This window comes from Myotis daubentonii, chromosome 10, assembly GCF_963259705.1.
Source record: "Myotis daubentonii chromosome 10, mMyoDau2.1, whole genome shotgun sequence".
In the NCBI taxonomy this organism is placed as follows: Eukaryota; Metazoa; Chordata; class Mammalia; order Chiroptera; family Vespertilionidae; genus Myotis; species Myotis daubentonii.
In genome coordinates this window covers 72,893,491-72,914,344 of record NC_081849.1, presented here as the reverse complement: position 1 = coordinate 72,914,344, position 20,854 = coordinate 72,893,491, and the positions used below count along the sequence as shown (strand labels likewise).

At 47.0% G+C, this 20,854-nt stretch overlaps 1 protein-coding gene across 6 annotated transcripts in view; it reads left to right on the top strand.

The window, feature by feature from the left end:
* ATXN7L1 (ataxin 7 like 1) overlaps positions 1-20,854 on the top strand; it is a 229,902-nt gene that overhangs the window by 92,790 nt on the left and 116,258 nt on the right. The window contains exon 4 of one of the 6 annotated variants that reach the window (XM_059712804.1): positions 8,783-11,179. The exons of the other annotated variants lie outside the window; for them this stretch is intronic. Within the exon in view, the coding sequence (XP_059568787.1) occupies positions 8,783-8,868 (86 nt within the window). The 3' untranslated portion in view covers positions 8,869-11,179. Of the gene's footprint in view, positions 1-8,782; positions 11,180-20,854 lie in introns of those variants that run through there. 6 annotated transcript variants of the gene reach the window in all.

Sequence of the window (20,854 nt, the reverse complement as noted above, 5' to 3'; positions counted from 1 at the left end):
CCATTTATGAATATTGAATGGTCTCAGGCAGGCTTTTGCTGCACGTTTTTAAAGGGGAAATCCCCACGGATCGCATCTCCTCCCTGGCCCGAGATGTAATTTCCCTGCCATGTGCACCAGTCAGCCCCGGTCCAGATGGCAGTGCTGCGGCACACGTGTGTGGCTGGTGACGCTGGGCACCCTCCTGACGATTCCGAGCGCAAGTCCTGCTGGAGGCTGCAGGTTTGCATTGAATGCCTCGAGCTGTTAAGTACGAGACTTAGCTGGTGGCAGGAAGCCACCAACAGGGACCAGGGAAATATCTTAGAGGCGATAATCTGATGCAGGAGAAGTAGACGGGGTGTGATTCTGTTGGACCCCTGACAGTGAGAAGATGGTGTCAGCTAGGGAAATGGAAACGAATGGGGGCAAAAAGGGGGGCAGGGAAGTGCCCGGGCTATACATCTCTAGGGATCCACGCTTGAGGAACACAGACACACACCTGCCTTCCCCCAATCTTTCCTGAGTTCAGATGCTGTCATCCCTGCCAGCTGGGAGGAGGCTCAGGTAGAGTGACCAGCTTGTCCTAGGAAATCCCTAAGATTCAAGTCAATGGGTCACCCGCATCCCAGGCTTCCAGAAATGCCTCCTCTCAGTCCCTCCCACCCCCACGGATGATCTTTTTGAAATCCTTAGCCTGGCATTCTTTCATTTGTCTCATGTTTCTGAGGACCCACTAGGTGCCACATATCGCATTGATGGTAAGATAAGGACTGAAGGGCGAGCGTGAGTCAGAATGGTGAACGAATGAAGCAGTGCACTTTTGCCTGCTTTTGCGGGCTGTGACGGAGACCGCCTTCCATGGTCACACTCCCAAATGCCACTTCTCAGCCATATCGCTAGGAGATGATGCTTTTGAAAACCGAGATGAGAGGCTTCTGTTCTCACTACCGCCTTTTGAGGGTGATCATATATCTTTAGAAATGTCTACAGCATTTGCCATGCATGAAGCATTCTCACGTAGCTTGTTCATTTTGATGTTCATAACAACTCAGTAAAGTAGATGGCTGGGGCCTGGCTTCCCTGATTCAGAAGCTCAGAGAAGGTCAGCAACTTTCCTAAGGTCACACAGCTGAAAGGGGCAGAGCGGGGACTAGTACGCCAGACTCGACTCACCCCAGTGTGTTTTCCATGAACAGAGACCCCGGCGGGGAAATGCACAGCACCAACAAAACGGTGTGTCCACTCTTGGAGGCCCGTTTGCCTTTACGAAACTTCCAGCATTTTCAGTTTCTAAGTCCAGACTTTCATGCGGCAAACACATCCTCTGGCTTTCTCGTATCGCTTTCACATGGGATCAGGGCTTTCTGTAATAACTATTTAAAAAGCAGTTTCACAATTTTGACTAGGAAGGAATATTATTCAATCTGCTTATAGGTTATGATCTACCCTTTCATTTCCTGACCGGAAGATTCCATCAGAACAGAAGTTAGAGTCACCCCAGCAGACACTGAAGGCAGTTGGTTGTGTTCTGCATGAGAATAGACCACTCAGCATTCTGATTAGTTGCAGCTTAGGGTGATGAGAGGATTGTGCAGACCGAAAACTCCACGTATGTGTTTCACGCATGTAAACCTACTAATGAGAATGGGTTTTGGCAGAGAGCTAAACGTTGACGTTCCTGCCACTAGAGCTTCGAGTTGCTTATTAGTATTCCGAGAGCTGGAGATAGACACAGATGCAGCACAACTCGATCTTGATAATATCACTCATTTCCAGGCCTCAGATAAGTTTGTGGGACAGGAAGATGAGAGGAAGCAATCCAGAGACAGACTTGTACACAAGTGGCTCAAGAGACCGGGCAGTTTAGGACGCCTTTGCAACCTGTTGTGACCTCCCGCCTCCCTTTGCCCGTCTGTGGAATTGGCATCGTGGATATGCTCCCAGGTTATTATTAGACAGTAGAGGCCTGTGCACAAAATTCATGCACTCGGCGGGTGGGGGGTCCCTCAGCCTGGCCTGTGTCCTCTCGCAGTCTGGGAGCCCTCAGGGGATGTCCAACTGACAGCTTAGGCCCACCCCCTAAGCCGTCGGTCAGACAGCCTTAGCACTGCCACAGAGGTGGGAGAGGCTCCCACCACCACCACTGGGCTGTCAGCCATGAGCCCGGCTTCTTGGCTGAGCGGTGCTCCCCCTATGGGAGCGCACTGACCAATAGGGGGCAGCCCCTGCGTTGAACATCTGCACCCTGGTGGTCAGTGCATGTCATAGCAACCTGGTCGTTCCGCAGTTCTGTCGACTTGCATATTACCAGGTAGCCTTTTATTATATAGGATGATAAACTTGCAAATGCCTTGGCATGTGACTTGTGCTATAAATATGCCTCACTGCTATGTGGAAAATCAGAATTTTGAGCTGAAATGTATAATGGGGCCATATCATTGCCAGAGACAGGAGGTAGGGGTGGGGGCCAGGTGCTTGTCTAAGGAAGGAAGACAGAGAGATCGTCTATGAAGCAGTCTGGGGTAACATGGTGAAACAAACAAGCCCCACATTAACATTTGGACATCTGACCTGAATTTAGAAAAAATAGGGGGCGTTGAAGATGAGCCTCTGTCTTTCCACAGTGCAGGCTCTGCGGTTCTGATCCGAGCACCCACTGAATTCCAGAGGGTTGGGCCTGGGAAACCCGTGCCCACGTGGGGTTCGGCTGCTGAGTATGAAGGAGGGTTATGTTAGAGAGGCCACAGAGGGGTTAGGCACCAGGCAGACCCTGGAGCCAAGCTATTTGGGCGTGGCTGTGGCTCCGCTCCTCACCAGCTCAGTGACCTCCAGCCAATCCTTCCATCTCTCTGTGCCTCAGTTTCCTCATCCACCACATGGCGAGAGTGTTAGGACCTGTCTCGGAGAGTGTCAGGATAAGATGAGTAGCTATGAGTTACCGCTGAGCAGAGCGCCTGGCATCTCTGTGCATGAGCATAGTGAGGCACTTCTCTGGCCATACGAGTTCCAGCACACGGCAGAGAAGAAACACAAACGGGCTTGGCCCAGGAGCGTTCACCTCCAGAGAGAGAGGACTGGAGATGTTGACCATGTAATACATGGTCGTTTCCAGAGAGGGGGCATGGGCGGGAAAGCAGGCAGTAGGGCCACAGCTGGAGTGATGCCCAGCCTTGGCTGGACCCCTGCTGGTAAGCAGAGGGTAGCAGAGGCCAGACCTATGCTCAGGTGGACCATCTTGAAACTTGCCATGTGCCCCCTCCCTGACCAAAGGGAGGTTGGAAGCTTGGGGGATCCTTTATCCACAAAAACAGATTCCAGTGACCAGTATCCTAGGAATTTGGGGTGAAGATTTTTGTCTCCCATCTCCCAGGAGCCAGTCTTTCCCAGTCATTTACTGATACCGTATCTCTACTCTGGACTCCTGCAAAATCCTTCCGTGTTATCTGTCTGCCTTGACATGGACAGATCCCTCTCATCTGTAGCCCATGTGCAATGCCTGCCATCTCGCCTCCCAGCCGCGTGTGGGCAGGTCTGCTCCCTCCGCACCATCTTCAGAAGGACTGGATTTCAGGCCTACAGAGCAGGTGTCTTAAACCCACTGGTGAAAGCAGACAGCAGTCATGTGCTGGTTGGTGTTTGCCAAAATGTGGCCTTAAAACAGGATGAAGTGATGGCTCCTGGCATGAAACCTGGTTCCCCCTGGGCGTACACCCATCCTGAACAGCTCCTTTAAAACCAGAAGCAATTTGTCATCTTTTGATTCTCTTCCAGCACTGTCCCTGTCACAGGTAGATAAATGAGGCGGCATACGGGTGTCCAAATGCCAGATCATCTAATCCCAGCGGTTTCCCGAGGAGCCGTCACTCTGCGAGGCCGGGGAGCACAGTGGGGTGGTCCCTGGCGTCGGGACGGTGACTATAAGCAGATACTTTCATCACATGTCCCATTTATATGCATGAAGTGCTTTCAAAGAATCTCCCAGCCCCCAGTGTGCCATTAATAGGTGTGTTTCTCATTTCAGAATCTTGAAATAAATCATGCATTTGCAAGCTCAACAGATCGTGTCTGTAATTCCACAGAATGCTGCTAATCAAATCAATGTCTCGGCAGAAGCCAACGAGCACCCTGAATTAGAAATGGATAGGGGTTGGACTTGATGGTCTAAAAATCCTTGATTACAGAGAGCCAAGGGAAAAGGCGATGCGTTTCAGTTTACCCCACGTTGCATGCTAGTATGCAGCTTGAAAGATACCCACCTGGTTTCTACACAGCCCACGTGGACTTTACATTTTGTTGGTGCCTGTAACTAAAGTCACCAGGTTCTTCCCAGGGTGCCATAAGGAGACAGGCCTCCTGATCCCTTTTGGTGGCCAAAAGGTGGGTGACTCATGACGCCCTGCAAATGAAGGATCGGCCTGGCCGGCGGATGAACTTGGCCAGCCAAGGCAGGCCTCACGCCCACGCCACGGGGCTGAGTGTGTTGCTGGCCCTGCCAGACAGCTTTGATTTCTTCTCTGGCTATTGGTCACACCCTTCACGCCCTCAGCTGCTGGATGATGGGTGTTCATAGTCACAAAGGCTCAGGGTTGGCTGGATCAACTCAGATTCATCCCCAACCACAGGAAAGTCATCGGCCCTGATAGTGTTACTGTGGGTCGTTGAGCATCGCTGAGGCGACCTGAGACGGGAGCACACGTGGGGCCCCTTCTCCAAGCTGGATCTGCTGAGCTTGGAGGAGATGTGTACGCAGGCCACTCATGCTGTGACCGTAACAAGTTTATCGTCCGCTCCTAATTATCTTTGGTGCTGAAGGAGAAATCTAGCATGAACTTTAACTTTTGAAAATAAATCCCCCAATTGAGCTTTAGCCAGTGGTGTCATCCTAGAAATCTTTCAGGGGAGTGGTGATATTTTCTTTTATGTTTTCCCCATTAATTAGTGGTGGGGGTTTTTATTTACTTTAAAGGGACAAAGGCGGAAAGAGGGAGAGGAAGGGGGGAACCAATGTGAGAGAGAAACATGGATCGGTTGCCTCCTTCCTGCACACGCCCCAACCAGGGATCAAGCCCTCAACCTGGGCCTGAGCCTGGGCCCGGACCGGGAATTGAACCGGCCACCTTTTGGTTCACAGGAGGATGCTCAGCCAACAGAGCCACGCCAGCCAGGGCTTAATCAGTAGTTTAATGAGCAGTGGAATGACCCAGTGGGCCTGAAAGTACAGCACAGGAGGATAATGCACAGGAGGTGAAGAGATGGGTCTGGGTTCCTTTCCTGCCTCTTCCAGTCGCTGTTCTTCATCTGTGAGATTCTGTGTGTTTGCTGCATCTGCTTTCTAAAAGCCGGGGCGGGGGGGGGGGGGGGGAATCAAATGAGTTAATGAACGTAGCGCTAGCCCCAAGCCCAGCTGTAGGAAGCACATGATAGGTCTTAGCTGTTAGGATGTTTTTAGGCTTACAGAAAAAGAGGGGAGGAACTCTTACTTCATCAAAGATGATAAAACGCCAAAATAATTTGTCCGTTGAAAAATAGGCACAAACTTAAGTGAAACTTCAAGGTAATCCTGCATTTCATTCATGATGAAATTACATAATCTTTTTTTCCTTTAAGTTTAAAAGGCTGAGCCAGTTGTACACGATACCTTAAACCCACACATTTACTTACTTTAGAAGAGCTACTATTCTGAGACTATGATCATTCCTGGGGGGGAAAACAATTTCAACGCACCTCCTGTCCATTGAAAAGAGTTACATGTAAAGATTTCCATTCCCTGGATTAGCGTCTTCAAATTCCTGCTCTCTTTTCAAGCTTTGTCATAAAGCAAGGGCAGGAGGACTGTGGACTCCTTGAGGAAGGAGTTCCTTATAATTCCTCCTCATTGCCCCAGTGTGTCTGGCAAATAGTAGGCACTCAATCAATGTCTTGTGAATGGATGAATGAATAATTTAGATGTGTAATCCTTTAAGTCAGTGATAGTCAACCTGTAGCCATGCATCCGAATTATCCGAGGGGCTTGTTAAAACACAGATTGCTGGGCTCTGGCCCCAGAGTTTCTGATTCGGTAGGTCAGGGTGGGGCCCGAGAATCTGCACTTCCACCAAGTTTCCAGATGGTGCTGATGCTGTTGGCATGGGGGCTCTGCTTAGAGAACCACTGCTTTGAGGTTCACTCCGCTGCTTAAGTCCCCTGCTTGGTTGCCTTTTCCAAGCCTTCCAAGAGATTGATATCTGTAACTATCCTATCTTGCCCCATAGAACTGAGATAGATTTTGATCAGACAGAAGAGCAACCTGGATTTTTTTTTTAAATCAAAAACTACATTCCATCCCTGTATAATTGAGAGAAGTGAGAATCTATCAACACCCTCCTTCACGACTGTGTCTGTGCTGGCAGGACACAGCCAGTGGGCGGAGTCGAGTGGCGCACCTTGCAACATTTAAGCCAGATCACATCTCCATCCCGTTTTGGAATCCCCACTTAATGTCAGATGTGCTTAACTGCAAAGTTGAAAGGAGACACGGCCTTTTGCAGAAACTGCAGAAAAGCAAGAGGGGACCAGAGGTGAACAGAGGATACAAAAGGGAACCCGTTATTTGGAAAGTCTTTTCCTACTAGCTTGTCGGCCTGCCTGAAGTCACTAGGCACCCCCCAGGTTCAGAAACAAGAGCGGTCCACGGCCTCAGGAAGGCTGCTCTCTGCAGAAGGTCATTCTCCCAATCCCAGGTGTCGCTGTGGGTGGCGGGCAAGGAGGTGATTTCCAGACCCAGGTCTCAGGGAGCTCTTCCCCTCTCCGTCCCTCTCTTGTCAGGACACAGTCCTCAAGACTGTGGGGACACACGGTATAAGTCATGGACCGGCCGGGTAGAGGGTACCAAAGGGACACCAGGCTCCCTGAACAGAGAAGAGATCGCAGGGAGCTAAAGGGAAGACAGGGACCAAGGTTTTCCTCTGAGGTAGTGGGAGTGTGTTATTACCTGTTATAACCAATGACCCAACATTTAACAGCTTAAAACAACAAATACCTATTGCCTTGCACAGTTTCCCTGGGTCAGACACATGGGAGCAGCTCAGCTGGGTGGTTCTGGCTCAGGGTCTCTGAAGAAGTTGCAGTCCAGCTGTCATCCAGAGCTGCTGTGTGTCATCTGAAGGCTCGGCTGTGGCTGGAGGCCTTCGTTCCTCCCTCTCAGTCCCATAGACCTCTCCACGGGGATGTTCCCTCAGAACCAACAACCAGAGGGAGAGAGGGAGGCAGTCAAAATGCCTTTTATAGCCCTACCTGGTTTGGCTCAATGGATAGAGCATCGGCCTGCAAACTGAAGGGTCCTGGGGTTAATTCCAGTCAAGGGCACGTACCTCGGTTACAGGCATGAGCCCTGGCCCTGGTTGGGGTGTGTGGGAGGCAACCAATTGATGTGTCTCTCTCACAGATGTATCTGTCTCTCCCCCTCCCTTCCACTCTCTCTAAAAGACCAGTGAAAAAATTCCCTCCTGTGAGGATTAACAAAACAAAACAAAAATGCCTTTTATGACCTGGTCTCAGAAGTGACACACCGTGACTTCGCATTACTCTGTTTATTAGAAACACTAAGTCCAGCCTAGGTTGGGGGGGAAGGGGCGGAGGCTCCATTCCTGACGGAGCAGTGCCACCACAGAGTGAGCCCCTGCCGTACTCCCTGTTCCGCTCGGTAAAGCACAAGAAGAATTGTTATCGGGCCTTTGGTTAAATGATGATTTTTTTTAAGGACTCCAGAGGGGACTGTGGCTGTTTTGCCGATCGGGCTGATGAGAGGTGGGTCGGTGGGTAGAGGAGGGGGCATTGGAAACTCTCTGCGGGCTTTGAGCCCACCGTCCTATAGGGGACACGCAGGCCCCTTCTCTCTCTAGGCTAGGGGCGACCTTGCTTAGAAAGGACTGAAGCCACCAATCAGTTCCAAGCCTCAGGTTTGGTTCCAGAAAAGAGGAAGACGGGGCTGGCTGCCTAGAGCCAGTGGTGCTGGAGAAAGAGCCACCGGTAGCACTGTGCGTCTCCTTGGGTCGTCTGGCCTGCCAGGCCCTGGTAGGGAGAGAATGGGGATTTAGGCAGAAGTGGTGTCCTGGGCTGTGCCTCTCAGGAAGAACATTCGGAATGTGGAGGAATATGCAGCCATGGCTCCGGGGGCCAACCCAGGGACCCTGCCCGGGGCAGGTGTTGATTTTGTCCACCCCAGCTCCATAAGTGGATTCCGCTTAGCAGTCTTCTTTTGAGGATGCAGAACCATGGTGGTCGTATTGTACTGTGTCGGTTCTTATCTCCGCTATCATCCCCCGGGGAATAAGCTAATCAAACTTGCTGCAGATTTTACAGTGAGAGGAGATAGCTAATAACTTGGATGACAAGTATTAGAATACAATGTGATGTGGATAAATTGGGTCCATGTATTAAGGGCTATAAAATGAGATTCCATCAAGGCATGAATAATGGTGCCTGTAGAAAGGATTAATCAAATACCCCATTAAAAGGTATAGGAATTCTGGTCAGATAGCCCCTCTTTAATTATACTCCTTGCCCCTACCCCACCCCCACTCCCTTCCCCTGAAGCTGCTTTCTACTAGGAGAAATAAGGAAAAGAGTTTAGAGGAAGTAATAGAAAAATTGGGACATACGTTTTGATAGAACAAGATCATGAAGACAGATATAAGCAACCGGTGTTTAATTTAGGGGAAGCAAAGGCAATTGGCATGAGTAATCATTTACAAGTGTAATTTCCAAGGGAGCTCTGTTGATACCATTCAGCAAATGCCAACAAAGCATTTACTTTCCAAAGGGAGAAAGCAAGACAACAAGAGAAGTGAAGGCATCTCCAGAAATGGACCGGAGAACAGCCAAGCCATAGCGAAGAATCAGGTGTGAGACGGACAGTGCAGAAGACAGACACGACTTCTGAAAGATCTGGGAGGACTCGCATTGTCCAGAGAAGGCTTCCTGGGAGAGGAGACCCAGCAGAGCCCTGAAGTGTGGACAAGCTTCCACCTACTGCAAATTCGTGAGCACACTCTGGTGACAGGGTCTAGGCAGAAAATGGGCTTGAGCAGAGCAGGGGGCACCTGTGGGATTCTTCTCTCCATTTCCACCACCACCACCACCCGGGTCCAAGCTACCATCACTTCTCGCCTGGACAACTACAAACGCCTTCCAGCTGTTTTCCCTGCTTCCACTCTTGCTCCTGCACAATCCATCTCCACACAGAAGTCAGAATCAAGAGCAAAGTTAATCATGGCATTCTCTTGACTTGTGGCTTCCCATTGTTCTTAAGCTAAAAGCAAAAAATCACTGTCATGGAACCACATCCTGTGCCAGGCTCCCTTTCACCCTCTATATGCCAGTCGAGCCGGCCTCTCAGGATGTCGGCACGTAGGGTCTTCCCGCCACCAGGCCCTGGCACGTGCTTTCCCTTCTCCGTATGTGATTTTCTTTCACACCCCACACCCTCACCGAAGCTAACTCTGACTCACTCTTCCGAACGCATCTTAATGATTATTGCTCCTGGAAGACTTCCCTGGTTTTCATAACTATGTCGGCTCTCCCTCATACCTTGAAAACAAATGCGTATCGTGTTGTTATATGATTAATGTCTGTCCCCCACACTAGGCCACAAGCTCTATGAGGGCAGGGACCCAGTCTTTGCATCACCCAGAGCCTTGCACAGTCTCAGTAAATATGTATTGACTGGATTGTGACCTTTAATTAGGAACAGTGAGGCTAGTTGAGAAATTATACTTGACCCATATGTATGAATTCATACCGGGAGGTAAACCTGAATTCATGTCCAGACTGCCACCTGCTGGCTGTGCCGTTGTAAATAAATCACAGCCTCGCAGAGCCTGTTTCCTCATGTAGAACAGCCAACTCACATGGTGGTAGCAAGAAAATCATCAATCATATACTTAAAAGCATTTTTTTAACCATAGACATAAGTATGCTGTCATTTTTCTCTGTGCCTGGCGCATTGGGTCATTAAACATCTATTGGATGAATGGATGGATGGATGGATGGATGGATGGTTGGATGAACAATTAGGGAACCAGTACAAGAGTCAGGAAAGGAACCTGGCATATGGATAGCATGATGGAAGCCAAAAAGAGGAGAGGATTTTAAGAAGTCATAGGAAGTTTGTTGATCACCCACAATATCACAGCAGAGCAGACAAGGAGAATGGGGGGGGGGCGGCGCGGGGGGTCATTTAACTTGTGTAGAAGGAAGTTAGTCATGACCTCAGGGCAAGTCCTTCTCAGCCTTTTCATGTTGTCTGTGCTTTCAGTGACATGCCTTAATTGTACCTTAATCACTTTACTGATTTTTATCTTTGGGGGGGAATCAAATTGATTTGCACATACAGCAAAATTGGGGAGATTACTCCAGCTGCTGCCAGCAGGTGCTGACAAGTGAGGAAGTGCACGTCAGAGGATAAGAGAATACACTAAACATTTATTTTAATAAGGCCTAGAAATCCTTAGTTATTTAATAGATTGCCATGGAGAATTGGGTTTCAGTTTCAAGAGCTGTTTTATTTTTAACTCCTTGTGTTCTGGAAGCAATAGGGCTGTCTGTGTAGGCAAGGATCTCGGGTACGAGATTCGTCTGAGGGCAACTGCACATTTCTGTGAGGTTTTTTTCTGTCACGCACGGGGACACACACACACACACACACACACACTCAACTCCTAACCCTTCAGCATGGCGGCCAGGCCTCACCTCCCTGCCAAGCCCTGACCAAGCCAGTCTGTTTGTATGTGAGCCTTGAGAGTGAACCTGAGTCCCATACTCATCCTCTCAGGGCTGGCTCCTGATGAATAAGAAAGACACGATGAATAAATGAAACTCCATGGCTACTTCAACAATCATCTCACCTCCAGTGCTCCAAACTGGGCTGACAAAATTAGGCACTCAGGAGGAAGAAGTTAAGAACAGACTAGCAGAAAAGGCCACCACGTATTTTGTTTCTGGGTGGTAGCTGGTGGTCTGGAACATGGGTCTGTGGGGAAAGGAGGTGGTATTCCAGAGACGTTCACAGAGAAAAAGGAAAAATGTTCTAAGCTTACTTTTCTTGCTCCAAACCATAGTAAATGGCCAGCTCTAATCTTCCTTTCATCTGCCTTTTATCGTTGTTACATTTGGTGAATCTGGTCAGTGGTTTAGATTCCTTAGGTTTTCACTACACACAGACCCCTCTTATGCAGTCGTCTTTGATAAAAAAAAAAAAAAAAAAAAAAAAAAAACCTGCTGGTGTCCAATCCTGGACACCAGGGCATAACCTGATGCCAAGTCCTGTTTCAAACGTGCTTCCCACTAAAGCAAACTGCACTGGAAGACCTTAAAGAGCATTTCCTGGCCAATTTCAATCGCAAAAAGTTTTTTTCATAAATCACTAGTTCCACAGAGAGCCGCGCCCCCCCCCAGATCATGTCTCCCTCGCTACCTCATCACCTCTGTTATGGGAGCTCCCTTTTCCAATATACTCACAAGAATGTGATTATGGTGGGTTGTACCCCTATAAGAACATGGTTAACATACAGCTTATTTTTTTTTTAGACATGATTATTAGCATTAAGAATGAATGCGTTTGGCCCAGCTTTTGGCCCTAGCTGGTTTGGCTCCGTGGATAGAGCATTGGCCTGTGACTGAAAGGTCTGGGGTTCAATTCCAGTCAAGGGTACATGGCTGAGTTGCTGGCTCGATCCCCAGTGGGGGGGGGGGTGCAGGAGGCAGCTGGTCAGTGATTCTCTCTCATCATTGGTGTTTCTGTCTCTCTCTCCCTCTCCCTTCCTCTCTGAAATCAATTGAAATACATTATTTTTTAATTAACCCATTTAAAAAGAAAAGAATGAATGCATTTGAATATGTTGACGTGCACCAAGAACAAAATCCAGACAGTAGAAAACTTCAGGTTAGACAGCCTGAGTCTTCAACAGCTGGATTGTAAGGACAAGAAACAGACAGAGGAAGAACTGGTCGCTTAAAAAAAGAGACATCTAAAAAATGGGCAAGATTAAGCACGGTGTCCAAAGATACACACTTGGGTGATAAAACCACAAATGGACACAAGGACAAAGTCGGGAGTGTTGGTGCTTTTGGAAGGGGAAGGGGAGGGGGCTGCGCTGGGGGCAGACACACAGCTGGGCTCCTGGGGTGGCCGTCCAGTGCTCCGCCTTCACCTGTGGGTGGTTACCAGGGCGTCTGCTTTCTAATCCCTCCCAGGGCAATACTATGTTGGGATTGTGTAGGTTTTGTGTGTCAGAGCTTTATTTTACCGTAAAAAAAATGTTTATTTTAATGAGTCTACTTGGGGTTCACATTACCTACAGCCTTTCAGGAATTTGGCTTTGGGAGAGTATCTTGTCGTAAATGATAATTTACCTTTTTTACTAAGAGAAAAGTTGGAAATTCATCTGGAAATTCACCTGTGGGGTTGTCGGGCAGCTTGGTCAGAATTGAGAAGGGGAAAAAGAGGCCCTACTGATGGCGCTTTTCTAGGTTCTGGCTGCTCAAGACTCCTTCCTAAATAAAAGCTCCCCCTGGCATTAGCCACACTGTTCTCTACCAATATCCCCTTTGGACTTTCCCTACCAATATCCCCACTTTCTCCACTTCTTTTGTCCCTGAAAATGCCAGTCGGAAGTGACTGCCCTCGTGGTGTGATTTTAGGGCGACCTCTGACATCTCTCCCCCTGAGACATCATTCCTTTACCTCAAGGCTTACTTACATCCCTGGTAAGTGCACTTCTGCCAGGGCATTTACACTTAGGATGAATACGTGAAGTCAGTCAGTTTTACTGGAGGGTAAAGTCGGCAAGAACAGGACTCCGGGAACCTGGGGTGGGAACACAGTAAGGGACAACCCTAAGGAGTGTGGCATGGGTTTACCTCATCTTCGTTTTCTTCTTATCAGACCTGGCCTCCACGTGTTGATGTTTTTCAGCCTCGAACTAGAATCCCACTGAAACAATGTTTACACCAGTCCCTGGGGCTGCATGAAGCTAGTTGTCCAACTCTCTCAGTGCACGAGCTGAGTCCACTGTTTGGGTGTAAACAGGGGAGATTCAGTCCATGAGGGCAGGGACTTCATCTGCTGTTCACCATTCAGTTCTCAGCCCCTGCCATAGAACTGGGCACATAGTAGGAACTCAGTAAACACTGAATGAAAAAAAAAACAAAAACATGAATGAATGAACAAGAGACCAGCTTGCAGCAGGAGAGAGAGCTGAGACCTCCCATGATGGGCAGTGAGAAAGCCACGCTGTCATTCCTCAGCTCCCGGGGCCATCACCTTCCCCTCTCCTCCACCCCTGAGTGTTTCCTCATCTGTAGCCTAGGGTGGACCACTCTGCTCTGGGCCTCCCTGTCCTCAACAAGAAAATCAGCCAGCACCTAGTTCTTGAGAAGTAACAATTCTTGTCACATTTTCCCCGTTTGCACACTTTTGGAATCATACACGTATTTTCCCACACATTGTCTAATTTTCACTGCACAGTAATCCCATGACGTAGGTAAGTCCCAGTTTATGGAGGAGGAACCCGAGGCTGAGAAGGACTAAAATGACTGTTGAGGGGCAGAGCTGTAATTAGAACCTGGAATTTTGGATCCCTACAGCCAATAGCCTTTCTACTGCACTGTCTTAGGCACTGTTTGGAGATCCAAATAAAGGGGGTTCAAGAGCCAGCATTGCCCTCAAGAAGCTTCAAATGTGATTCAGGCACAGAAAACTACTTTAAACAACAAACATAGGCCAATAGGCATATTGTAGCACTGCCTGACCCTTCCCTGGTTTTGCTTCCCAGAGATGCAATGAATGATTCCTTTGCTGCTGTTATTTCTTAGAAAAGTTCTCTCTATGTAAACTTATTTAAAGTGCATGGAAGGGGGGGACTCACCAGTCTTCAATGGCCTGCTGTCATGGAGAGGAGAGGATAAATAATAGGAAGTCAAAGGAAACCCCAAAGACTAATTTTAATCAATTGTGCCAGTCCCACACTTCAGAGCTCATGAGAAATAACCACATAGATAGGAACAGGAAAGCAAGGGGCCTAAATAATCTGAAATCTACATCATCATTCCCTTGCACCAGTGTTGTCTCTAACAGGACTAATGCTGCTTCCTTGCACACAGAAATGTCCATGCTGCTAGACTTTCTTCCCCCAAAACCTTTCACATTTCCTCTCTCTTCTGATGCTCTCAATGACCTGTGCAGGAGGAAGGGCTAACACTGGAGCTTAGAAATGTTAGGCGAGTTGCAAGCCCCGTGGCTAGTTAGTGGCAGCGGTGGAACTTGAACCCGAGCTCTTGCCCTGAACTCTTTCCCCACTTCCCCTCCTGCAGTGGCCCCTCTCGGCCTTCTTTTTAGCATCCTGGAGAAAGACCCAGCAGTGAGTTCCGCCACCTGCGAGTCCACAGCACTGACTCTTGCCAACTCTTGCTTGTATTATGGTGGTTAAGTGTTCACTGACTGCTTTGTGTATGTTGTAATCATTTCATTAGTCCATGCCTAGGAGGAAGAGGTGCTTTATTTATAAGCCTAATAGTGAAAATGTCCGAGTCTTCAGTTCACTATGAGCTTGATGGCATTAGGATGTTCTCAGTCTGCCCACTGCCCTCCTAATCCACTTAACACCAGGAGGATAACCCGCACTGGCTTCATTGAAGGCACAGCTAGTGTGCAGAGGACTGACTGCAGGAGAGCTGTGGCGAGGTGTGCAAAGAGAGGACAGCCAGGTGCAGGAAAGCAGGATAATGAGAAAAACGTGTTAGGGACTTTGAAAAAATAACCAGAGCTCTTTATGCTCCTCTTGGGACAAAAAGAGAGTAGAATTTATCTTCTTGGGCCCCAGGTTGGGGAAAATAGTACTAAGATTGACAGCCAGTGTTTCTCCGCCGCGATTGCACAGTGGGCTGGCTTAGGGAGCTTTCACGTATCCTGATGCTAGGCCTCATGTCAGTTTGTTTTAAAATTCCACACGTGATTCCAATGTGTAGCCAAGCTTGAGAACCAGTGATCAGATGGGTGAGGGTGGCTTTGTCACGTGTAGACCCATCTGCTGGCTCACCTCCCTGGCATGAGGCAGTGGCTCAGGCTGCAGTTGCTACACCTTCGCCTGGATCCCTCTTCAGGTTCTCGGACTCCTGGGCCCGGTGTGTGTGCTTAGCTCCATGGTGAGGGGACCTGGCTTCTGGAGGACTTCCGTGCCATCAGGGTCAAAGACAACAAGAGCAGACACAAGTTTCAGTCCATCTTCATACGGTTCCAGTGAAGGCTTGTAGGTTCCAGATTGTTCTTGGTCCCCCACGCTTTCCATTCTTCCCTTCCCAACTGCCTGCCCCATGGACTTGACATCCCAGCATCAAATGCAAAAACAGCAGCCTTAAAGAAGTCTTTTAACCAGCAGCTACTAAACTACTGTTGTGAAGATTCAAATACCTGTTACAGATGATAGATAGATAGATAGATAGATAGATAGATAGATAGATAGATAGATAGATAGATTCTGTCTACAGTACATAGACAAATGCATATATAGCCATATCTGTCCTTGTAGTTCTGCCTCTTCAGTTGAACCCCGACTGGTTTTCAGAATTGTGGAGCAAGATATTGTTTTCATCCATAGATGGCAGCCAGTATACGGAGAAAATGCAAAAAGCTCTGAATGAAGGGGAAGGCAGGTCTGACAGGTCCCCATCTCCACTCCTGCCCCCACCCCCATCCCAAATTGACACCTGTGGGCAATTTGAAAGCCTTTGGTAGATTCCTGGTCTCCAGGTCTGATGGTGTGTAAGAAATCCCCAGGATGGATCTTAAAAATGCAAATTCCTGGGCTTCACCTCAGATCTAGAACATTGAAAGGATTGAGAAAGTAAGAATCTTTTATTTTTTTTAAGTGATTTTTTTTAATTTATTGCTTAAAGTATTACAAAGGGTATTACATATGTGTCCATTTTATCCCCCCGCCCTAGACAGTCCCCTAGCCTCCCCTATCCCCCAGTGTCTTATGTCCATTGGTTATGCTTATATGCATGCATACAAGTCCTTTAGTTGATCTCTTACCCCCCTACCTCCTGCCCCCCAACCCTCCCCGGCTTTCCCGCTGCAGTTTGACAATCTGTTTAAGGCAGCTCTGCCTCTGTATCTATTATTGTTCAAAAGTTTATAATGGTCTCTATTATCCATGAATGAGTGAGATCATGTGGTATTTTTCCTTCATTGACTGGCTTATTTCACTTAGCATAATGCTCTCCAGTTCCATCCATGACGTTGCAAATGGTAAGAGTTCCTTCCTTTTTAGAGCAGCATAGTATTCCATCGTGTAGATGTACCACAGTTTTCTAATCCATTCATCTACTGATGGGCACTTAGGCTGTTTCCAGATCTTAGCTATGGTGAATTGTGCTGCTATGAACATCGGGGTGCATATATCCTTTCTGATTGGTGTTTCTGGTTTCTTGGGATATATTCCTAGAAGTGGGATCACAGGGTCAAATGGCAGTTCCATTTTCAGTTTTTTAAGGAAACTCCATACTGTCTTCCATAGTGGCTGCACCAGTCTGCATTCCCACCAGCAGTGCACAAGTGTTCCTTTTTCTCCACATCCTCTCCAGCACTTGTCTTTTGTTGATTTGTTGATGATAGCCAGTCTGACAGGTGTGAGATGGTACCTCATTGTTGTTTTGATTTGCATCTCTCGGATGATTAGTGACTTTGAGCATGTTTTCATATGTCTCTTGGCTTTCTGAATGTCCTCTTTTGAAAGGTGTCTATTTAGGTCCTTTGCCCATTTTTTGATTGGATTGTTTATCTTCCTTTTGTTAAGTTGTATGAGTTCCCTATAAATTTTGGAGATTAGGCCCTTATCAGATATGACATTGGCAAATATGTTTTCCCACACAGTGGGTTTTCTCGTTGTTTTGTTGATGGTTTCTTTTGCTGTGCAGAAGCTTTTTATTTTGATGTAGTCCCATTTGTTCATTTTTTCTTTAGTTTCAAGTGCCCTAGGAGCTGTATCAGTGAAGAAATTGCTTCGGCATATGTCTGAGATTTTGTTGCCTTTGGATTCTTCTAGAATTTTTATGGTTTCCTGTCGTACATTTAAGTCCTTTATCCATTTTGAGTTTATTTTTGTTTATGGTGTAAGTTGGTGGTCTAGTTTCATTTTCTTGCATATATCTGTTCAATTTTCCCAACACCATTTATTGAAGAGACTATCTTGGCTCCATTGTATGTTCTTGCCTCCTTTGTCAAATATTAATTGAGCATATTGGTTCGGGCCGATTTCTGGGCTCTCTATTCTATTCCATTGACCTATATGCCTATTCTTGTGCCAGTACCAGGCAGTTTTGAGAACAGTGGCTTTGTAATACAACTTGATATCTGGTATTGAGATCCCACCTACTTTGTTCTTTTTCAGGATTGCTGCAGCTATTCGGGGTCTTTTTTTATTCCAGATGAATTTTTGGAGAGTTCGTTCTAGATCTCTGAAGTATGCCGTTGGTATTTTAATGGGAAGTGCGTTGAATTTATAGATTGCTTTGGGTAGTATGGACATTTTGATGATGTTGATTCTACCAATCCATGAACACAGTATGTTCTTCCATCTGTTTATGTCTTCCTCTATATCTTTTTTCAACGTCCTGTAGTTTTCTGAGTAGAGGTCTTTTACCTCTTTAGGTAAGTTTATTCCTAGGTAGCTTAATTTTTTTGGTGCGATGGTAAACGGGGTTGTTTTTATAATCTCTCTTTCTGAAAGTTCACTATTGGTGTATAGAAATGCCTCAGATTTCTTGGGGTTAATTTTGTATCCTGCTACATTGCCAAATTCATGTATTAAGTCTAGTAGCTTTTTGATGGAGTCTCTAGGGTTTTGTATGTATAATATCATGTCGTCTGCAAATAAGGACAGTTTTACTTCCTCTTTTCCAATTTGGATGCCTTTTATTTCTTCTTCTTGCCTAATTGCAATGGCTAACACTTCCAGTACTATGTTGAACAGGAGTGGTGAGAGGGGGCATCCCTGTCTTGTTCCTGTTCTTAGGGGAAATGGTGTTAGTTTTTGTCCGTTGAGTATGATGCTGGCTGTGGGCCTGTCATATATGGCTTTTATTATGTTGAGGTATGATCCTTCTACTCCCACCCTACTGAGAGTTTTTATCAAAAATGGGTGTTGAATTTTGTCAAATGCTTTCTCTGCATCAATTGATATGACCATGTGGTTTTTTTCTTTCAATTTGTTTATGTGATGTATCACGTTTATTGATTTGCGGATATTGTACCATCCTTGCATCCCTGGGATAAATCCAACTTGGTCATGGTGTATGATCTTTCTGATGTACTGCCGGATCCGATTTGCTAAGATTTTGTTGAGGATTTTGGCATCTATGTTCATGAGGGATATTGGCCTGTAATTCTCTTTCATTGTGTTGTCTTTACCTGGTTTTGGTATTAGGGTGATGCTGGCTTCATAGAATGAGCTTGGAAGTGTTCCTTCCTCTTGGATTTTTTGTAGTAGTCTGAGGAGGATAGGTTTTAGTTCTTCCTTGAATGTTTGGTAAAACTCCCCTGTGAAGCCGTCTGGTCCGGGGCTTTTGTTTGATGGAAGCTTTTTGATGACTGCTTCAATTTCTTCCATAGTTATTGGCCTGTTGAGATTTTTAGATTCTTCCTGATTGAGTTTTGGAATGTTGTATTTTTCTAGGAATTTGTCCATTTCCTCCAGGTTGTCTAGTTTGTTGGAGTAGAGCTGTCCATAGTATTTTTTAACAATCATTTGTATTTCTGTGGGGTCTGTTGTTATTTCGCCTCTATCGTTTCTGATTTTGTTTATTTGGGTCCTCTCTCTTTGCTTCTTGGTGAGTCTGGCTAGAGGTTTGTCAATCTTGTTTATCCTTTCAAAGAACCAGCTCTTGGTTTCATTGATTGAGAAAGTAAGAATCTTTTAAAAGCTTCCCCTCCCCCCAGCCTTTCTGGGTTGCTGATAATGTCCTGTGTCTCGATCTGGGTGCTGGCGACATGAGGGTATTTTGTGTGCCCAGTGTCATCAGGTGGCACACTGTGATTTGTGCCCTTTCCTGTATGCATGATATACGTCAATTAAAAAAATAAATTGCCCACCTCCCACCCGCTCCGTCCCCACAATCCATATCCCAGTGACTGGCTGAAGTGGAGAACCACTGGGCTAGATGCTTCCTTGCACCTTTCCCAGCAAAACTCAGAGAAGAGGAACAGAAAAAATGTTCAGCAACTGGGGAGCAGTTAAGATAATCCACAATCCTGAGGACATAATCCTACGCAATTATTCCAACTTAAAGAATTTGAAGCTCTGAGGCAGCCAACCAACTTGAAGGGATAGGAGTGGGTTGTAAGAGGGATGCAAGGGGCCAGTGTGGAAAGTCACACTGGAGCCAGACCATGGAAAGCTTTGAATGGCAAACGGAGAAAAAGCAAAGCCACTTTCAAAGACTTAGGGCTTTATTTTGAGGAGGGGCTTACAGATCTTTAGAAGAGTGATTGACAAAAGCAACCGTTTTTAAAGTGCATGTGTAAATATAAAATTATATTATTCATCATATTTAACTGGTGTGTGACAGGACAGGCCCTGGCACTGGAAATGGGGACTTTACCTTGGTTTCAAGACAGACTTTTCCACCCAACTTCTATCTAAAGTACCTGCAGTCTATACACACTGTTCTGGGGTCCATTTAAGCAGAAAAAAGAAACCACAAGAAGGCAGTTAAAGCCCCTGTTGTGCCATTCGAAGGCCTAGTGGGTTCCTACGGGGCACAGCTGTTACAAGTGCATTAAGGTTTTTTTAATTATAGTGCAGGGGCAAGCTTCACAGGCTGATTTGTTTTTCAAGCAAGATGTGTCCAGAACAGGTCCAGCAGTTGCTGGGGGGCGGGGGGGGGGGGGAGCGGCGGGCGGGGGGCGGTGCTCGGGCCTTCAGGAGTGACAACAGAGAATTGGTTTGAATTACAATCTTCTCTGGGACTTTTGAAATAAAGAAGTGCAGACCCTACCCCCAAGTGATTCTGAAGCGCCCCCCCGATTTAAACCCACCAGCCTAAATGCTGTCTCATATCTTCTTTCATATCCAGGGATGGAGCTTTTGCAACTCCTTTAGTGGCCCTTTCCTGAGCGTGTCAGGGATGTGCTCCTCCTCCCTCTCACCTCCCCCTCCACTACAACAACTCCAAAGACTAAAACTCTTGAGCTTTCAAAGAAAGGACAGAATTAGTCTGAAAAGCATCAGTTAAGAAAACCAAACCATCGGCATCATCAGACTTCTTTTAAAAGACACAGTTTCTTTCTCATTCTTGTTTGACTTGAAGTATTTTCATTTTACCCTCGCTTATTCTCCCATTCCGTAACAGTACCCTGAACTTCATTTTGAGGACTATCCAGATAGAATTCTTTGTGGAATTTCCACAGGGAATTCCCTCTGGAACTCAATACACTCCCTCACATCTCTCCACCAGTTCACTGGCATGTGCAGGAATGCACAGCGATCTTTTCACATCTTCGCAGCTTAAAACAATTAACAAGACAAATCTAATAAGGAAAACAATATCGTGGGCATTCCAAAGTGACAGGCCAATTCTGTGCCATTTCCTTCCTTCCCCTCATGCAGAGGATTAGAGAATCCAGGTCCCCGAGTGGCCGCTCCCACTCCCCCACTCCCGTCCCTGACTCAGGGCCTTCCCCAAAACAGGATGTGAGCGCTTCTTCGTCACAGTTTTCTCTTCCAGCATTTTGTTGTTGTTTTTTCAGGAAAAGGGAGTTCATGTTCATGAGTCCTCCCTGCTAGCTCATGAACCCACCTGCCTTCTCCTTGATTTCCCAAGGTGGGCCCAGCTCTGG